Source organism: Takifugu flavidus, chromosome 1 (assembly GCF_003711565.1).
Source record: "Takifugu flavidus isolate HTHZ2018 chromosome 1, ASM371156v2, whole genome shotgun sequence".
NCBI lineage: Eukaryota > Metazoa > Chordata > Actinopteri > Tetraodontiformes > Tetraodontidae > Takifugu > Takifugu flavidus.
In genome coordinates, this window is record NC_079520.1 from 15,231,849 (window position 1) to 15,249,049 (window position 17,201).

The 17,201-nt window shown below is 46.0% G+C and overlaps 2 protein-coding genes across 7 annotated transcripts; one reads left to right on the forward strand and one right to left on the reverse strand.

The window, feature by feature from the left end:
• The first annotated feature begins 4 nt into the window (after window positions 1–4).
• On the forward strand, window positions 5–2,966 carry LOC130522798 (hyaluronan-binding protein 2-like). Its single transcript, XM_057027532.1, has 9 exons — window positions 5–151; window positions 243–359; window positions 471–639; window positions 1,141–1,232; window positions 1,334–1,577; window positions 1,647–1,789; window positions 1,915–2,052; window positions 2,162–2,304; window positions 2,386–2,966. The coding sequence occupies exons 3-9, from the start codon at window positions 524–526 to the stop codon at window positions 2,539–2,541; spliced, it is 1,032 nt and encodes a 343-aa protein (XP_056883512.1). The 5' UTR covers window positions 5–151; window positions 243–359; window positions 471–523; the 3' UTR covers window positions 2,542–2,966.
• On the reverse strand, window positions 2,567–17,199 carry nrap (nebulin-related anchoring protein). Of its 6 annotated transcripts, none has more exons than XM_057027482.1 (45): window positions 16,913–17,199; window positions 16,734–16,815; window positions 16,158–16,619; window positions 15,698–15,792; window positions 15,494–15,581; window positions 14,530–14,634; window positions 14,267–14,374; window positions 14,088–14,192; window positions 13,882–13,986; window positions 13,702–13,809; window positions 13,523–13,630; window positions 13,029–13,136; window positions 12,748–12,864; window positions 12,163–12,267; window positions 11,971–12,072; window positions 11,696–11,800; window positions 11,506–11,604; window positions 11,332–11,436; window positions 11,147–11,254; window positions 10,147–10,254; window positions 9,872–10,069; window positions 9,688–9,792; window positions 9,512–9,610; window positions 9,333–9,437; window positions 8,840–8,947; window positions 8,586–8,743; window positions 8,318–8,471; window positions 8,128–8,232; window positions 7,616–7,714; window positions 7,407–7,511; window positions 7,208–7,315; window positions 6,838–6,951; window positions 6,551–6,748; window positions 6,316–6,420; window positions 6,121–6,219; window positions 5,945–6,049; window positions 5,735–5,842; window positions 5,316–5,627; window positions 5,103–5,207; window positions 4,763–4,861; window positions 4,557–4,661; window positions 4,356–4,463; window positions 3,906–4,217; window positions 3,572–3,727; window positions 2,567–3,494 (listed from the first exon to the last, which is right to left on the reverse strand). In XM_057027482.1, exons 3-45 carry the CDS (start codon window positions 16,221–16,223, stop codon window positions 3,243–3,245), a joined length of 5,367 nt encoding a protein of 1,788 aa, XP_056883462.1. In that variant the 5' UTR covers window positions 16,224–16,619; window positions 16,734–16,815; window positions 16,913–17,199; the 3' UTR covers window positions 2,567–3,242. The 6 variants fall into 6 exon arrangements, with proteins under 6 accessions (XP_056883462.1, XP_056883457.1, XP_056883449.1 ...); XM_057027477.1 differs by having other exon boundaries at window positions 2,567–3,509; window positions 12,757–12,864; window positions 16,913–17,198; XM_057027469.1 differs by having other exon boundaries at window positions 2,567–3,509; window positions 14,088–14,189; window positions 16,913–17,197.
• Between the last annotated feature and the right edge of the window lie 2 nt (window positions 17,200–17,201).

Genomic DNA, 17,201 nt, shown 5'->3' on the forward strand with positions numbered 1-17,201 from the left:
TCCTCCTTTGATGGATCTGATGTATTTCCAGTCAAAAACCTCTGCGAGAATGTCAGGTGTGGCTACGGCGACTGCGTGGTCAACCTGAAAAAACATCCCTACTATGAGTGCAAGTGCAAACCCCCCTTTCAAGGACCCAACTGCCTAACACGTGAGTCAGCAGCAGTCGTCACCCGTTTGTAGTCGATTTGCATCTTTAGCTCGAGGATATCAAAGAGAAACACGTCACCCTTTTATGTCAGTGCCAGCGTCGCCCTGCGAGCCCAATCCTTGCAAAAACGGGGCCTCCTGCATCAAAGGGGACCGCCGTTTCCAATGCGCTTGTCCTGAAGGGTACACTGGGAAGTTCTGTGAGACTGGTCAGCCATCACTCACACACTGATCACGTTCACCAGTCATTTCAAATGTTGAAATAACACCCCCCCCCCCCCTTCCCGCTGTTCCACTCTTCTCGAATTCCTCCCCCATAGCTTCCACTGACTGTTACTTGGGAAACGGGGAGACATACAGGGGTGCTGTCAGCATGACAGAGAACGGGCACGAGTGTCTGAACTGGAATTCCTACTTTATTTTGACAAACGGGGAGGATCCTTTCATCCTGTTCCCAGACTTTAACGGACTGGAGGATAACCACTGCAGGTATATTCACATATTGTGATGTTTCAGTTTTCAACAGAATCCTTGGCCTGCAGATTATTCCAGGTGCCCTCGAGTTCATCTGTTAAAACTCATTTTTCCACAATAGCACCCACAGTCATTTCCAATCAGGAAGTGTATTTGTAGCTCGACCTTTAACTGAAGGTTTTATTGAGGTTTTTAATATTCAAAATGAACAAAGAGTCATGTGTAATTATTTTTGATGACTTACAAGACATTTGGAGATAATATATGTACATACGGCTCATGGATTCTTAAGTGGCCTTTGGTTTTTATTTAAGTTGTTTCTCAACCAGCTTGCTAAACAATCAAATTGATTTGTCTGAATTCTTATCTCTGACTGACCTTGATTGTTGCCAAAATATAGTTGTAGTACACAAGTGTTTCAACCTGCACGCCGATACAAAACTAATGAACCCTTGTAATGATGAAGCATCTCTGCAGGAAGCCTTTCTTCTTGATTCATCATTTTCTTCACTTCAGAAATCCAGATGAGGATGAAAAACCATGGTGTTACTATAAACAACAAAACAGACTCGAGTGGGACTACTGCAAAGTCCAGAATTGCTCTCAAGGTCTCACACACACACACACACACACACACACACACACACACACACACACACACACACACGCACACGCACAATATGCTTAATGTTTGCCTGCTGCTCTTCAGTCCCAGTAACTCCAGCTCCTCCAGTGGTCCCACCAGTTCCTGGATCTGCTGCATTCTCTCAGTGTGGAATATCTCAACCTTCTCGCATGAGCAGGATCTTTGGCGGCACCAAGTCCTTCCACAGTGCCCACCCCTGGCAGGTCTCAGTCCAGGTCCGGCCCAAACGCACCTCCATCCCATATGGCCACACATGCGGTGGTGTCCTCCTCTCCTCCTGCTGGGTCCTCACTGCTGCCCACTGCATGTAGGTGATTCTAAAGGTTTTCGGTGGCATCGAAATCAAATGTAACTCATTTCTTTTCTTCTCCTCCAGTGGAACTAATGAGGAATTCCAAGTTGTGCTGGGAGGAGTGAATATTAACAAACAGGAAGACATGGACCAGACCATCCCAGTAATCAGAACAATTGTCCACGAGAACTACAGGGACGCCGGCGTTGCCATTTACAACGACATTGGTTTGATACTATTTATAGATGATCCTTTTTGACTTAAACTTTACCGATACCATATTATGTTTTAATCTCTTTTAAAACTCTTTGAATCCAGCTGTTTCTCACTGTGCACGCCGTCTTTCACGCAGCTCTGATGGAGCTTAAAGTGACGGACGCCCCCTACTGTGCAAAGGAAACCCGCTACGTGAGGGCCGTGTGTCTGCCAGACCAAATGTTCCCGGCTGGAAAAGAATGTGTGATCTCCGGATGGGGAGCCACTGAAACCAGTAATGCTCCCCCCCCCTCCAAAATATCCTCAAGTTTGAACAGATTTTATACGATGACGGAACAACTCTCCTCAGAATATTTCTGTCTTTTGCCCTCCTCATGTTTCAGAGGCATACAGCAGCCAACTGTTGAATGCTCGTGTTTTCCTCATCTCTGAGGACCGCTGCAAAGCCCCTCACGTCTATGGGGACGTTTTGGACAGCAGCATGTTCTGCGCGGGGACTCTTCAGGGGGGCGTTGACTCCTGCCAGGTGCTTGTTTTGAAAGCACAGTTAGAGGTTGAGCAGCCTTTTGCAAACGGTGTTTCAAATAGTGTTTGTCGCTCTCTGCAGGGCGACTCAGGAGGACCCCTGGTGTGCGAGAAAAACGCAACTCACTACATCACCGGTGTGGTGAGCTGGGGAGACGGCTGCGGGCAGAGGAACAAACCTGGGGTCTACGCCAACGTCCACAACTTTAACAGCTGGATCAGGAACAAGATGAACTGAACACTTTGAGCTGAAGGATGCACGATTTGCCTTGAAAAATAGAAGTTTATTCCATCGGTAAATGCGAAGGCGGTGAAACGAAGTCCCAAAGCTGAACCTGCCAGTCAAATTTAAAGTATCATCATTTCAGGGTCTTCTGCTGCCTTCCTACTGAGACTAGCTCACAGTGCACCTCGGTGTGACCCTGTGCGTCTGCATCGCAGCGTCACGGTCGCGTCTTCCGGTAACATTAAAAAAACTGTATGAAAAGCTTTGTAGAGAGTTTCAATCTCTCATTTAGCTTCACATCCTGTAAACACACTTAAAATGAAGTAAGAAAATGCAAACGTGCTGTCAAACATTTCTGTCTTCTGTCCTCAAGCAACATGCAGATTTCAGGGACCTTATAAACGCTGACACAGTTTCATTAAAACGTTTTAAATACCTCTGTTTGAGTCAGTTTAAGAGTCATCCCGAATATTGCTGCTTTCCACATAAAGTATGTTGACAATCTTAACATCTGAACAAGTTCTGGCCTGATCAACCTGCTAAATCCTGCTTTAACTTGCAATTCACTGTTGCGCCTACAGTAGCTCAGTGTGACACACTGGTCACAGATGTGGCATCTCATAGCTACACACACTTCCTCAACACAGACACTACGGGCAAAATCCTCCACTCGGAGGCAGAAGTCCACACTCTCTTAAAGTCTTGTCTCTGATCTACTCATCCTCTATGGCAGCAGGTTTACTGGACATGGACGTGTTGATGGTGTTCTGCACGGCAAACGATGAAGACCTGCTGGATTTCTTCTCTATTGACTTGAAGGAAGTTGCGGACGTGGACGTTTTCTGCACCCTCTGGATGGTCTTATTCCTCTTGACCTGAAGCACCTCCATAGCATCCATGTTGACCCCTGGTTGAAGGTGCTCAGTGGTCTCTGCCTGCTCAGACATCTGCTGCTGCTCCATCTGCTGCTGATAGTGCAGCTGAACGGACGTGCGCACCGTTAGAATCATCATTTTTGAAACAGGCAGCTACATTTCCTTACCATCATCATCTGCTGATATCTCGCGATGGCTTCATCGGCGCTGACTCCCTCGGCGAGCCCCAACTCTGCAGCCCGGCGGGCAAGTTCGGCCTTGTGGGAACCAGGAGGGGTCCAGCCCACTCCTTTGATCCAATTCAGGTCCGATTTGTAGTTCACCTGTGACACATGATGCAATAAATTTACTCGTAGCCTTCGGCAGCTTTTATACAAGCTGCATCATCTCTTACAGATACAGGCATTTCAGGCATTTCAGGCATTTTAATATTTTGCTGGTGCAAAAAACACTAAAAAGCATCTTTTCTTCTTCTTTATTTCAAGCCTATGTGCCACTTACATCACTCTGTAGCTTGTAGGCCTTCTTGGCGTGCTTGATGTTGAGCTGCTCGGGGTCACAGGTGTAGTCGTGGAGCCTGTTGCGGTAGGTGATGTCACTAGTTTGAGCCTGACTCTTTTTCGCCTGCAGGAACTCGGGCTGGTCTGCGTGGATTTTGTAGTGGGCCCGGTCCTCCTTGGACTGGCGTTTGTACTCCAGGTTGCTTTGCAGTTTGCTGGCTGCCAGGGAGTGCACCATCTTGGGGTCATCCTCCACACAGCGGAGCCCCACCTGTTGGCCCCTCTCCTTCAGGTGGGACACTTTGTAGTTGAGCTGCAAATTATTAAAATATGTGGCATAAAACAATATACCTGAGCCTTTCTGTCAAACAATAAACAATATCAACAGTATATTTGATTAAAAATGCTACAAAATGCTTTCACAGATTGATAACTGAAAGACTAAACTTACATCACTGGCGATTTCTCTGGAGGCCTTGGCAGTCTGGAAGGGAATAGCATCCAGCCGCAGATCATAACCTGCCGTCCTGACTTGCTCCCCAGATGCCTTGTAAACTTTCTTCAGGGGAAACAATAAAAAAAAATGGTTAGCCCTTTACTATAGTTTGCCATTCATTTGAAACAGGATTTTGCTTGAGGGAAGCTGTCCTACATCGCTTATCTGCTGGGCGTTGACCTTGGCTCGGACAAAGTCTGGGTCATCTGGATGTAAAGTGTATCTGTGCATGTCGTCGTTCTGTCCGGATTTGTACAGCCGCTGCAGCGGGAAGGCAGGAACATGGTCAGGAACAACACAAACGCACCCCAGACAGCTTTGTGAAGGACTGATCATAAAGGACTTGATGTCTTTCCTCTCACCTCACTGCACTGCTGATAACTCGCCTTGGCGTGCACAATATCCGGCGAGTCCGTCACTGAGGTAAACTTTAGGCTGTCGGGCTGCTGCCGATACTTTTTCTACAGGAAGGAAGAAAGCACATGTTTCACTGAGTGGACTTGTATTAGAGCAACTTCATCACAAGAGTGTTGCAGTTACACACTCCCCATGAAAGATTGCATAGACTCAAATATAAACACAAGCGCAGAACAACAACAACAACAATTATATGAGAATTTCTGCAAAAATTCAAATGTAACCTTTTGGAAATGCTTCATTTATTGGAAGGCCTGACTCTCGGATGGTTTTGCATTTACTTACCTCGCTGATGAGCTCGGTGGCTTTTTTAGCTGACTCCAGCTGAGGTGCGCCCACGCCATCCCAGGCCACTCCCTTCATGAAGCTCAGGTCTGATTTGTAGAGTTTCTAGTAAAAAAAAGCATTGAAGTGGTCACCTGAGTTCAGAGAGATCAGAATGTGTGTGCGTGTGTGTGTGTGTGTGTGCGTGTGTGTGTGTGTGTGTGTGTGTCTCACCTCACTCTGCAGGTTGTAGGCCTCTTTGGCCCATCTGACCTTCATATCATCGGGAAGCGCCGTGTACTCGTGCAGTTTCTTCCTGTAGTCCTGCTCGCTGGCGAGGGCCTGCGCGTTCTTGGCCGTGACCAGATGTATCATCTCTGGGGTGAGGTGGTACTGGCCACTGGCCATCAGGGCGTCCTTCCTGTACTCCTGGTCGCTGGCCAGTCGGCCGGCGTGGAGGCAGTGCAGGAGACGCGGGTCATCGGAAACATTTCTGACGCCGATGTGCTTTCCTTTATCCTGCAGGTGGTTGTACTTGTAGTTGTACTGCAAAAGGAAACAAAGCTACAGTTTACTGTATGAACACAATGCTGAGAAACACCATTTTACCCCAAACAGATATATTTTAGCTTATAATAACAACATGAATTTACATCACTGGCGATGCCCGTGGAGCTCTTAGCAGCCTGGAAGGGGATGTCCTGCATGGTGAGCTTGTAGCCCTGAGCCCTCAGAGTGTGCCAGGACTCTCTGTATTTCACCTGTATCAGAGAATCCAAGATCATTCACCTTATAATAACAGCATATGAGAAAAGGCAGGGTACATTTAGTCCAAGTAAAGAGGGGAGTTTGTTGGTCATTACCTCACTGAAGTTGGCTGCGTTAACCTTTGCTTGTGTAATCTCCGGCCTCTCGGTTGTTATAGTGTAACTGTGTTGGTCATTCACCCCTTTTTCTTTGTACAAACGCTGGAGGACAGAACACGTACATGTGAAGTCTGAGCGAGTTGCATGAAAAGGGGGTTAGCACGTCGTCTCACTTCATTGGTGAGCTGCCCGCTGAGTTTGGCGTGAACGATGTCCGGAGAGTCAGTGACAGACGTGTGCTTGAAGGTGGACGGCTGCTGCCGGTACTTTTTCTGAAGAAAAAAAAAAGCAAAGATCAACTTAGAAAATCGTATTCTAATCTAAATGGGAACTTGTGGTTTATCACGAAACATTCAAGGTGGTCATACATCACTGATGAGGTGGGTGGCCCTCTTAGAGCCTTCAATCTGCAGAGCTCCTGTGGCGATCCAGGCTGCTCCACGCAGGTAGTTCAGGTCAGAGCGATAAATGTTCTGCAGCAAACACACCCATGACAGTCAAGATGCGGCTCATCCGAGCAACAAGGTGCTTATGCTAAGTGCGCTGTAGTCCGATCAACTGTGCAGGGGCCAGATAGAAGCAGCCTGCAGCCATCTGTCTCACCTCACTCTGCAGGGCATACGCCCTCTTAGCTGCCTGCACCTTCATGTCGTCAGGCAGAGCGGTGTACTGATGCAGCATGAGCCTGTAGTCCTGATCGCTGACCAGCGACTGGGCCTTTTTAGCGTGGGCGACCTCCATCATGTCCATGGAAAGACGATACTTGGAGAGGTCCTTCGCCGAGTTCTCCTTATACTTAATCTGGAGACAGACGAAAGGACATAGGAGTGGAAATTAGTTTTATGTTATACAGCCAATGTTCTTATTATTATTATTGACCGAGGCCTCACGTCGCTTTGGAGCTTTGTGGCGTAGACAGAGTGAGCGATGTTGATGTCATCCTGGAGTCCCTTCAGTCCGATCATCTTCCCTTTGTTCTTCTCAAATTCTGCTCTGTATTTTTGCTGAAATAGCAAGTTGGAAAGGGAACCATGAGAGAACATTGCTGAAAGGTTACACAAATGTTGCTACATGACTACTTTACCTTAGGAGTATGTTGCATTAGCGTAGCATTAGCATCGTACAAATGTTATAATATTGTTACCATAAATTTTAAAAGTACGATTATTTCCATCATGTGTTTCATGTCCGGATAAATACAGAACTTTTACTTGTAGAGCACTTTCAGGCAGGCAGAAGGTCAACCAACTGGACACTCACATCACTGAGAATCTCTGAGCAGGATTTGGCCGACTGGAAAGGAATGGCGTCCAGGCGCAGCTTGTAACCGCCGTCACGGATCTTCATCCAGGATTCCTTGTATGTGCTCTAAAAATGTCCATGAGCAGATGTAGGAAATGGGTCGGATGCAGGAAACACGTTGCAGACGGAGCGAGGGCGAGAGTGAGACGCCTTTTACCTCGCTCAGGTTTCTGGCGTTCAGCTTGGCCTGAACCATCTCGGGCAGATCTCCGCTCAGCGTGTAGCTGTGCTTCTCGTTTTCTCCTTTCTCCCTGTACAGCCTCTGTAGAGCGATAACACGAGCATCCGCGGGATGAGCGGCAGGCAGCCTTGCTTTTTTCAAATCCATCCCTTCATTGTTGGTTCTTTCACGAACGACACACTCACATCTGTGGCCAGTTTGTTGCTGACTTTGGCCTGGACCATCTCTGGAGTGTCTTCCACACTGGTGAACTTCAGGTCACTCACATTCTGCCGGTACTTTGTCTACATGCAAACAGAAATATTTAGTTCTCTGCTCTAATTGTGGACAGTCACTGATCGGAGGGTCTAAAATTGGTAACCGAGACACCAATGAGCTTTAAAATACATGGCTGGTATCAACAGGTGTGAATAGAAGCTGCTCTAGATGCATCACATGCACAGTTAGGTGATATATCTGCATTAATGCGCACACGTAATACCTGCATATAACTACTGGGAAATAATAATGGACAAATAATGAAGAGAATGAGCTGTATTTAGAGGAGCTGAACCATAAGCAGTAATTGTTACAGTCTGACCTCACCTGTAAACCAACAGATGACCCTCCAGCTCACACAGCACCGGCTTTCTTGTGCTGATGTGTTATCAATATATACTGATATCACCTCAGTGGGGTTGGCGAGTGCTTTGCCTACCTCGCTGATGAGCTCTCCGGCCTTTCTTGCCTGCTGGACGTCCAGGGATTCGGAAACTTCCCATCCGACGCCCTTCATCCAGTTCAGATCGGACTTGTATTGTTTCTACGAAGAGATGCCGGCAGAGTCAAACGGAAATTTTCCTTTTGACATAAAGGCATTTGTATTGAAGCCCAGTGGGGAGACTCACGTCACTCTGCAGCCCGTAGGCCTTCTTAGCCCAGGAAACGTTCATGTCTGTGGGCAGACTTGTATATTCGTGCAGGACGGTCCTGTAAGTTGTCTCTGTCGCCAGGTCTTGAGCTTTCTTGGCATGGCTGATGTGCAGCATGTCCAGGTCAACACTGGGGACACAACTCATATTATACAGCGGCTCACATTTGTGGAGTTAATCATCTGCCGCCAGATTGCTGTTCAGCCCCGGTTCTGCTTCGAAGAGAATCCAGATGTTTCCTCACCTGTACTTGGTCTTGGTGTCCTCGTATTCCTTCTTGTAGTGGCGGTCACTCTGGATTTTAGTGGCCAGAGCAGAATGAGCCATCTGAGAGTCGTCGCTCACCGATTTGATGCCGATCACCTTGCCTTTGTTTCTCTCATACTCTTCCCTGTATTTGACCTGCGGGGAGGGAGGGGGGGCAGCATGTTAGCACCGAGGCCAAGGCGTCTCCAGGTTTGCCACCTCTGACCACGGCCCGTTTACAGTCTGACTCACATCACTTGCGAGGTCTCTCTTGGCTTTAGCGGTGAGGATAGAGAGCGAGTCCAAACGGAGCTCGAAGCCCTTGTCCCTCTGCTTCTCCCAGTTGCTCTTGTACACTTTCTAGGAAAGGAAATGAAATCACATGGATTTCATTCAGTGTTTGGTTTGGAAAATGAAGACTAATTAATCGTCCTATAGCTGTCGAAGGTATCTGAGTCACATGACTTACTGCATAGAAGCACAAAATGACCTCCCGGAGGTTTAGTTGGTGTTAATAACCACTCTGTTCACTGTTATATCTTGTAAACACTGAGCCCAAATCAGTTTGTTCCCATTTATGTTATTCATGTTTTTAGGGAAAAGAGAGGTGAAAGCTCTCTTTATATTGTAACAATAACAACAATAACAATAACAAGTTAACTACCTCAACGGATTTGCACGTACTGAGGCGTCTTCGTGTCGGGGGGATCATTATTCCTACTGGGATTTGATCCCCTGAACTCACCGCGCTGAGGAGGTCGGCGTTGGCCTTCGCTTGTCTGAAAAGGGGCTCGTCCTTCGTCATGGTGTACTGGTGGAGCGTCTGCTCGATGTTTGCTTTGTACGCCAGCTGGAAATGACAGTCAGTCGTATGAGAAGACTCACCCCCGGGGACGCACGGATGATTAGAGTGGAAAGGCTTACGTCGCTCTGCAGCTCCTGGCTCTTTTTGGCGTGCTGGGTGGCCAGGTCATCAGCCACCTGGGTGAACCCGATGCTGTCTGCTTTCTGACGGTACTTAGTCTGAGGCCAAAGAGGAAACAGGTTTGATGCAAACAGGTTTTGGACGATCAGACGCACCAACACAAGGCTTTACTGACATCACTCAGCAGCTCTCCAGCTTTTTTGGCCTGGGTGATGTTCAAACAGCCTTCGGCCTCCCAGCCCACTCCCTTCATCCAGTTGAGGTCCGAGCGATAAAGGTTCTGCAGGGAACATCAGACAAAGCTCAGTTTCGTGGCTCTGCGCCAGCGACGGGACAGACGTCCTTACGTGATGTCTCACCTCGCTTTGCAGGGAATAAGCCTTTTTGGCCTGCTGGACCTTGATGTCGTCGGCCATGACGGTGTAGTCGTGCAGCTTGGTGCGGTACTCCAGGTCACTCGCCAGAGCCTGGGCCTTTTTGGCATGGCTCAGGTTGACCATGTCCAGAGGAAGGCTAAAGTTGGCCTGGTTCTCTTTAGAGCCTTTCTTGTATTCAATCTTTAGTGGTGAGAATTGAAAAATGAGGCCATCGTGTTTTTCTTTTTATTGCCTGTAATTGCTGAGCTTCTGCTTACATCACTGCTCATCTTGCCCACTTGGAGAGAGTGCAGAGTCTTGGAATCACTCATGTTGAGCCCCACTGCCATCTCCTTTTCCTTCATGAAGTTCCCCTTATATTTGATCTGGGAAAATAATGTTTTATTTAATTCCATATTCAACTGAATCGTAAATGAAAGTTTCACATACTGTGGTGGTCAAAGTGTGTACAACATCTGAGAATAGAGCTCTTTATTTTACCCTAAAAGATTTCCCAGAAATATGCAGATGATTTCTCTGAACTAAATATGTTTTTGAATATCTTGTGTGTCCACCTTTGGCAGCAGCACCTCAGTCAATATAGTATTTCCTGAAAGCTTCAACAGTAACGTTCTCCCATATCTTCTGCAGCCCAAGCCAAAGGCCTTCCTTTGAATCCACAAGCCATCTGTCCATTTCATTTTCTGTCTCACTCTAAAGTCATCTCACCATTTTGTCCACCACTGTATACATACAAATCTGATGTCATATCACAAATTAAATTCTGGACCAGTTTAGTGACTCACTGACTGACCTGAGTAGCTATAAAAGAAGTCATTTTTTCACATGTGCTTCTGAAAGTAATCTGTACAGTAACTATACTGACAGACCGACTTTTATACTTTCGTTATTATGATTAGATTACATTTACCACACTGAAGTTGATGCTTAAAGGTTCAGTGTGTAATATTTGGCACCATCTTGTGGTAAGAGGATTGCAAAACTTTTAGGATTTTTAAATTCCACTTTTAATTTTATGAACAAAGTGGATTTGTATTAATATTTATAAATGTCACCTCTTACTCAACTATTCAATAATTATTCTAAAGTTATTGTACACTACAAAATGTCCATATTTGTAATACTGCCACCAAATTTACGATGAAAATATATTTACATCAAAATTAAGCATAAGTAGTCAAGAAATATGATGATTAGATTAGATTAGATGTTAGTACACTCTTCAAATGAGTTTGAGAAGAGTGTGTGTCGACTTACATCGCTGGCGAGGTCGCGGGATGCTTTAGCGGCTCTGACGCTCAGGTCGTCCACGCTAATATCGCAGGCCTTGGACTTGCTTTTCTCCCACTCTTCCTTATATTTAATCTATAGGGAAGTGTTCAGTTGAAGAAGGGGAGTCTGAAGGATAATCCAAGTGCGCCTGCACATACGGGTCAACTTACATCGCTGCACAAGGCTGCGTTGGCCTTGGCGGTCTTGATTTGGGGCAGGTCCTTGGACAGCGTGTACTGATGTTTGTTCTTTTCATAGTCAGCTGTGTAGTTGAGCTGAAACAGACAGAATGTGGAGTCAGAGGCTAAAGGAGCCGGCGTGATCGTGGCTGGTTGTCCCTTTACCTTGCTGACCAGCTGAGCATTTTTCTTTGCCAGAACAATCTCAGGGGTGTCTGTCACCGGGCTGTACTTCACTTGGTCAATGTGTTGCCTGTAATTCTTCTACAGTAGTTAAAAACAATAATAAGAGGAATTAATGCAACTTACTGTCGATCAAAAAGCAACTTGCACACACAATGACTCTGTAACTCACATCTTTCAGCGGGTCCAGTTTTCTCTGGCTCTGGTATCCGGGGGTCTGGGTGGCCGGGTAGTTGTACTCCCCCTGCTCCTGCTCACAGCCTTGTTTATATGCAATCTGATATTCACACAAAGACTTTAATCAGTCTCAAGATTTACATTTATACTTCATTTCTTGTCAGCTTTAAGTCAAATATAATGACACTCATTTGTCTCTTTATTTGACAGCAGCTTTAATATAATGCTAACTCATGTGAGGTGTCCTGTCTGCACTTGGGTTTAGCTTACATCACTAGCCAGCTTCCTGGCCTTCATGGCGTGCATGGTCTTCCTATCGATGCCCTCATAGTGGCCCTTCAGGTTGCTGTTGTGCTTCTCCTTGTATTTGATCTTTTCCAAATGCAGAGAGGTGGAGACTGATCAGTGTGCAGAGCAGAGCAGCAGCTTTGGATTTTATGACTCGGCAGATTTTTCACTCACATCGCTGGCGAACCTGCCGACTTTGGCGGCGTTTTGAAACTGCGGCGTCTCACAGAAATTGATGCTGTGACCTTTACTGTTCTCCAGATCCTTCCTATACTCCACCTGCAGGGAAGCACTGTTACAACAGGTTGTTGGCAAAGCCCCCTGGTCCTCCTTGTAACGCTCTCATCTTAGCAATGACTGGAATTTAAATTCCACAAAGTCTCACATGTGTCACCTTTGAAATAAGTCAGAAACATTGCTCACAGAGAGGGAAATGACAGAATGCCTTCTCCAGGAGCTTTACAGGAGACGCTAATGGCTAATATATATACGTCCCAGCTAAGAATAGTGATTGAGGTAACATTAGTTGGACGTGATGCTGTTTGACCTTGGACGTAATCTGTTACCACGCTGGGCAGGCATGTCAGAGGTGGCAAAAATGCACGTTGGGTGGTGTCATGTCTATAGGAAACTGACACGGTATCCCTGATATTTGGATTTTAAACACACACACACTGGGCAGCAACATGCCTGTGGGCATACTCTGTCTGTCTGGATTTAGAGACGTTGTTACGCAACGACAGGGAAGAGAAAGCTGACCTCACTGACAATCTTGTTGATTTTTCGGGCGTTCTTCAAAGTCAGGTTGTCCTCAGAAGTCAGGCTGTGGAAGTGCGAGGTCCCCTTCATCTTGCTCAAGTCTTTCTTGTATTTTAGCTGTAAAGGGATATTAGTTTGGAGCTTAATTCATTTTCTGTGTTGCCAGCAGCTGATGGCACAGCTGTGACCAGGTTGGTCCTTTTTTTACCCCCCAAAAATCAGATCAACCTCACGATTGCATTGCATTAAGCTCAAGATCGCCGGCCTGTGTTGATACTCACATCGCTGGCGTTTTCCTGAGCCTTCTTTGCAAGATAATAACCAGGAGTGATCATTGCTGGGAAGCTGCCTTTGCCCCGCTGATGCTCAAACTCTTCCGTATAGGCAATCTGCAGGAAATGATTAAAATAAGTCCTTTATACAGCAACGCATATGAGGGATAAATTCAGTAATCTAATTAGATCAATAACATGTCTTAATAGCTATTGTGCAGTTACTGAAAAGAAAAATACAAATTTAACAACATACATTCAGAGACTTTAGCTGATCTTTTTAAATGGTTGATTTGTACTTAATTTTCCTGCACTACAAACTAAAGTTACTCAATTGAAGGAGTTCTATTCTAATTCATTTTATGGAAACATAAACTTGTTTTTCATTATGGGAACTTAAAACCAAAAACAACAAATGCATGGATACAGAAGCATCTTCCTCCAAAGCCCCCCCTTCCCCAGCTCTTAAGACTCTCGCAGTGAAGGTGCAGAACATTCCTGACCTGACTGAAGTTCTCTCCGTTTTCTCTGGCGTGGACGGCTTCGGCCATGGCTGCTTCGGTGCTGGCTTTGCCTTTGATCTCCTGCTCGTACATCTGTCTATACTTGATCTGTTGGTGGCACGAGACTCATTAGCAGGGGTTAGAACGGAGTCTGCATACTGGGTAGCGTGCCGACTCACATCACTGGCCTGCTCGCTGGCCTTCTTCGACATCTTGTATCCAGGTGTGAGATGTGCAGGAAAACTGCCTTTACCTCGCTGATGCCCATATTCTTCCGTGTAGGCGTACTGCAGCGAGAAAAAGACCCTGATCCAGCTGTTGAGAGATCTCTATTTTGAAATCTGTTCTATGGAGCTTACATCGCTAACAATCTGTCCTTGTTTCTTGGCCAGCAGCACCTCTGGCGGGTCAATGAAGGCGGTGTACTTGGAAATTCTCTCCTCGTGTCCTTTTTTGTATTCCAGCTGAGGAGAACGGATGCTGCCATGAGCCACAACAAATACATGCAAACATCTACCTGAAGGAATTCCTCATTCAATGGTGCAGAGGTGAGAGGCCAGCGTACATTACTGGCCAAAGCACTGGCTTGTTTTGCAGTCTGGTAACCTGGTGTGATCATGGCGGGGAAGCTGCCTTTTCCTCTGGACTGCTCATACTCTGCTGTGTACTGCTGAATAGAAGCCAAATCAGTCTTAAAGATGCAAAGATCCCGTATTGATGCTACAATAATCTAAGGAAACTCACGTCGCTGATGGTATTTTCGGTCTGCGAGGTTGTCACTATCTTCTGGTTGGTCACCGTGCCTGAGTACCACATCTGCTGCTGGGAAAACTCCGACTGAGACTGGAACGCCTGTTTGGACAGTTAGGACTTGTCTGAACAGTGTTCCCACTTGCAGTGTAAATCAAGCTTACAGAAATGCCAAATTAATTCTCATAAAGATCAGAATTTGCGCTGGGATTCTTCCTAAATGATCACAGGGGCCAGTTGCTCTACGGGGAGCTCACCTGGCCGGCCAGCTGATTGGCTAGGCGAGCCTTCTCCAGCTCCATGGACCTCATGTCATAGTGAAAGGTGGACAAAAAGCGCTTGCCATCCTCACGATACTTCAGCTACAAGTGCACATAAGCGATAAGCATTAAGCCAAAGCCTGCACCGGACCACTGCAGTGCACACTACACACACCACTAAAGTCCCCTCTTTGGCAGCTAAAACCCAGAAATAAACCATCATTCTTCTATGATAAAGCTGGAGGATAATGTTTGAGTTCTCAGCCTCCAAGATCCAGAAGAGTGCTGAGTAATCAAATACTGGAATGTCTGCAAATAGTAATCAAAACTAATTTTAGAGAAGCTCTGGGAGATGTGAGAAACATTACTGGCAACTGAATCCAACGTTTCTAAATAGCAGCAGCTGATTAGCTTGCTACTATTAGTTGCTGCTAATATAAGCATAAGACCATTGCATGAGTTTGCATTAGTTTGTAGAGGCAGACGGGCGCAGACAGACGTACATGCACAGGGACAAACAGACAGAAACAGGTGGCTGGGCAAGAGGAGAGGAAAGGATGTGGGGCTGTTTTTCTCCTGACGTATAATTTTAGACGTACATAAAAGTGGGCTATGGGGAGGAGGGGGGCAGTCTCTCTTGCCTCATGAACAGAAATAACCCCCAGCAGTGCCCTCCATTCCTCCCCACTGCCGTCACCGTGGACTCAGGGCAGTCATCTGCCCTTCTCCCTCTCCATTAAAACATGGAATGGCACCTCTTACTTGATGAGACGGTAACAAACTTGTCTGCCTCCATTTATAGCTCAGCAGATCCGGGTCAGAGCACATTAACACCAAATGTGAGAATTTGGTTGCTGCTGATGATTCAACTAAGTTTAAGTTCGGTTTGGCCGCATGCATCCACTTCTATTATTAATTCAGTCGTGGTATAAATATATCAGCTGCTACGCCATCACCTCACCTCGCTGCTCGCTGCGCTTTGCTTCTTGGCGTTGATGTTGATGGGTGCCTCATAGACGCTCGTGAACGTGTTGTTTCGGGGATTGTGTCTGGAAGGTCAAAACATTCAATTTAAAGCTCTTTTTAAAAAAACAAAAAACAAAAAACATCCTATTTGAAATGGCAGCTGAAGAGATGAAGCCCTGGAGCGCTGCTGACTACTTACACGGAGCAGTATGGCCTCTTCTTGTGGCTGACAAAGTTGTTGGCGGTGAGCACCATCTTGCAGATGTCACAGTGAAAACACGCTTTATGCCAGTTCTGACAGAGGGGAAAAAGATGAGAATTTAATTGTGATTTCACAGGCTGACAGTCAACGAGGGGAAACGTGTTCAGGATCTTTATCTTTGGGGTGGTCGGCTCTTTACCATTGGATACCAGAGCAGTATAATTTCTATAGCTGTTCTTCTTGTGAATTAAATGTGAAAGTCAGATTAAAGTCAGATGTTGTAAATCCATAGAAACATAAACATTGTCCTTATTAATTACAGTGTCTCTGGACACTCCTGTTTGATTGAGGATGAGTTTTAGATCATCTGAAACTTTAATTGACAAACTTCCTTAAAGCCTTTTTTGCAGTTCTTCAAATATTTGGAATAGTTGCTTAAATTCCCAGTGGGATTTACCTGGTCAATGCAGTTGATCTTCTCTGCCGGGTAGACCACAAACCCACACCTGGCGCAGGACTGCATGGCGAACACTTGTCCTTTCCTCCCAAAAATATCAAAAAATGGAAAATACTGATAAAGCGAGTGAGGCAGGAGTTCACAGTTCAGCTCAGGGGACCTGCGGCGGCTCCTAGCCGGTGAACACGGTGCATCTGGTGGTAAACTTAGCTCTGGGTCTGCCAAACTCTCTCAAGTCTCTTTTACATGACCAGGTCCCAGGATGGTCCAGCCCCTCTCCAGAAGACTGGCTGAGGCCAGCTGTCTGTCTGTAGGATGACAAAGACAGAAGGAGGGGGGGGTTCAGATGTCAGGGTATATGAATAATCCTCCTGACTGGAGTGGTGACACTAATGCATTGTGTAATAGTTTTACTTAGCTCCATAATCTACTGCGCTAACAGCAGAGTTCAACTGTCAGGATCTGGACACATGGCAAATATAGAAAGATTAGTCACTGTTGAGAAGAAGTTGAATTTCTGCACCAACAGTGCACTTGTTTTTAACAAGGGGCCAATTATAGCGTAGAACTTATCACCTCTATACTGTGACAACATCTATCAATCGTGACTCCTCTTCATGTCCACAGCTGAACATAGAACTTCTATTATCCATGAGCTCTGGTCAATGAATGTGTTCAGTCAGGAATACATAGCATATCTTTTGTCATCTCATACATTTTATTTATACAGTACTAGCAAACTTAAAAGGTGATACCTTAAACATGTAGGGCAGTTTTAGTTCTGTGAAACCCATGGCCATTCACTTAGACCCTTTAATCAGCTGTGTGTTGTTAAAGCTGACTGAACACACACTCACACCATTGTAGCCCATTTTGAATCCATACTGGCCCCAGACTGACATGCAGGTAAATAAATATATACCAGGATGTTCTATCATATTTATTAAATGAGTTCATTTGTTATTGTTGAGGCTGTGCAGGCTTTTAGGCATTCATCCCTTAAAAGAGGCGATATCAGGTCCGCATTTAAGGTTTTCTCTCGAG

What these genes read in the sequence shown, in the direction of transcription:
- nrap (XM_057027461.1), bottom strand. Translation starts at nt 16,223, where the DNA reads ATGCAGTCCTGCGCCAGGTGTGGGTTTGTGGTCTACCCGGCAGAGAAG. An exon ending in AAGGACAGATTGTTAGCGAT is followed by an intron (nt 13,810 to 13,881) that starts GTAAGCTCCATA and finishes TTCTCGCTGCAG; the next exon opens with TACGCCTACACGGAAGAATA. An exon ending in ACGCCGACCTCCTCAGCGCG is followed by an intron (nt 8,948 to 9,332) that starts GTGAGTTCAGGG and finishes TTCCTTTCCTAG; the next exon opens with AAAGTGTACAAGAGCAACTG.
- LOC130522798 (XM_057027532.1), top strand. Translation starts at nt 524, where the DNA reads ATGACAGAGAACGGGCACGAGTGTCTGAACTGGAATTCCTACTTTATT. An exon ending in AGTCCAGAATTGCTCTCAAG is followed by an intron (nt 1,233 to 1,333) that starts GTCTCACACACA and finishes GCTGCTCTTCAG; the next exon opens with TCCCAGTAACTCCAGCTCCT. An exon ending in CTCACTGCTGCCCACTGCAT is followed by an intron (nt 1,578 to 1,646) that starts GTAGGTGATTCT and finishes CTTCTCCTCCAG; the next exon opens with TGGAACTAATGAGGAATTCC.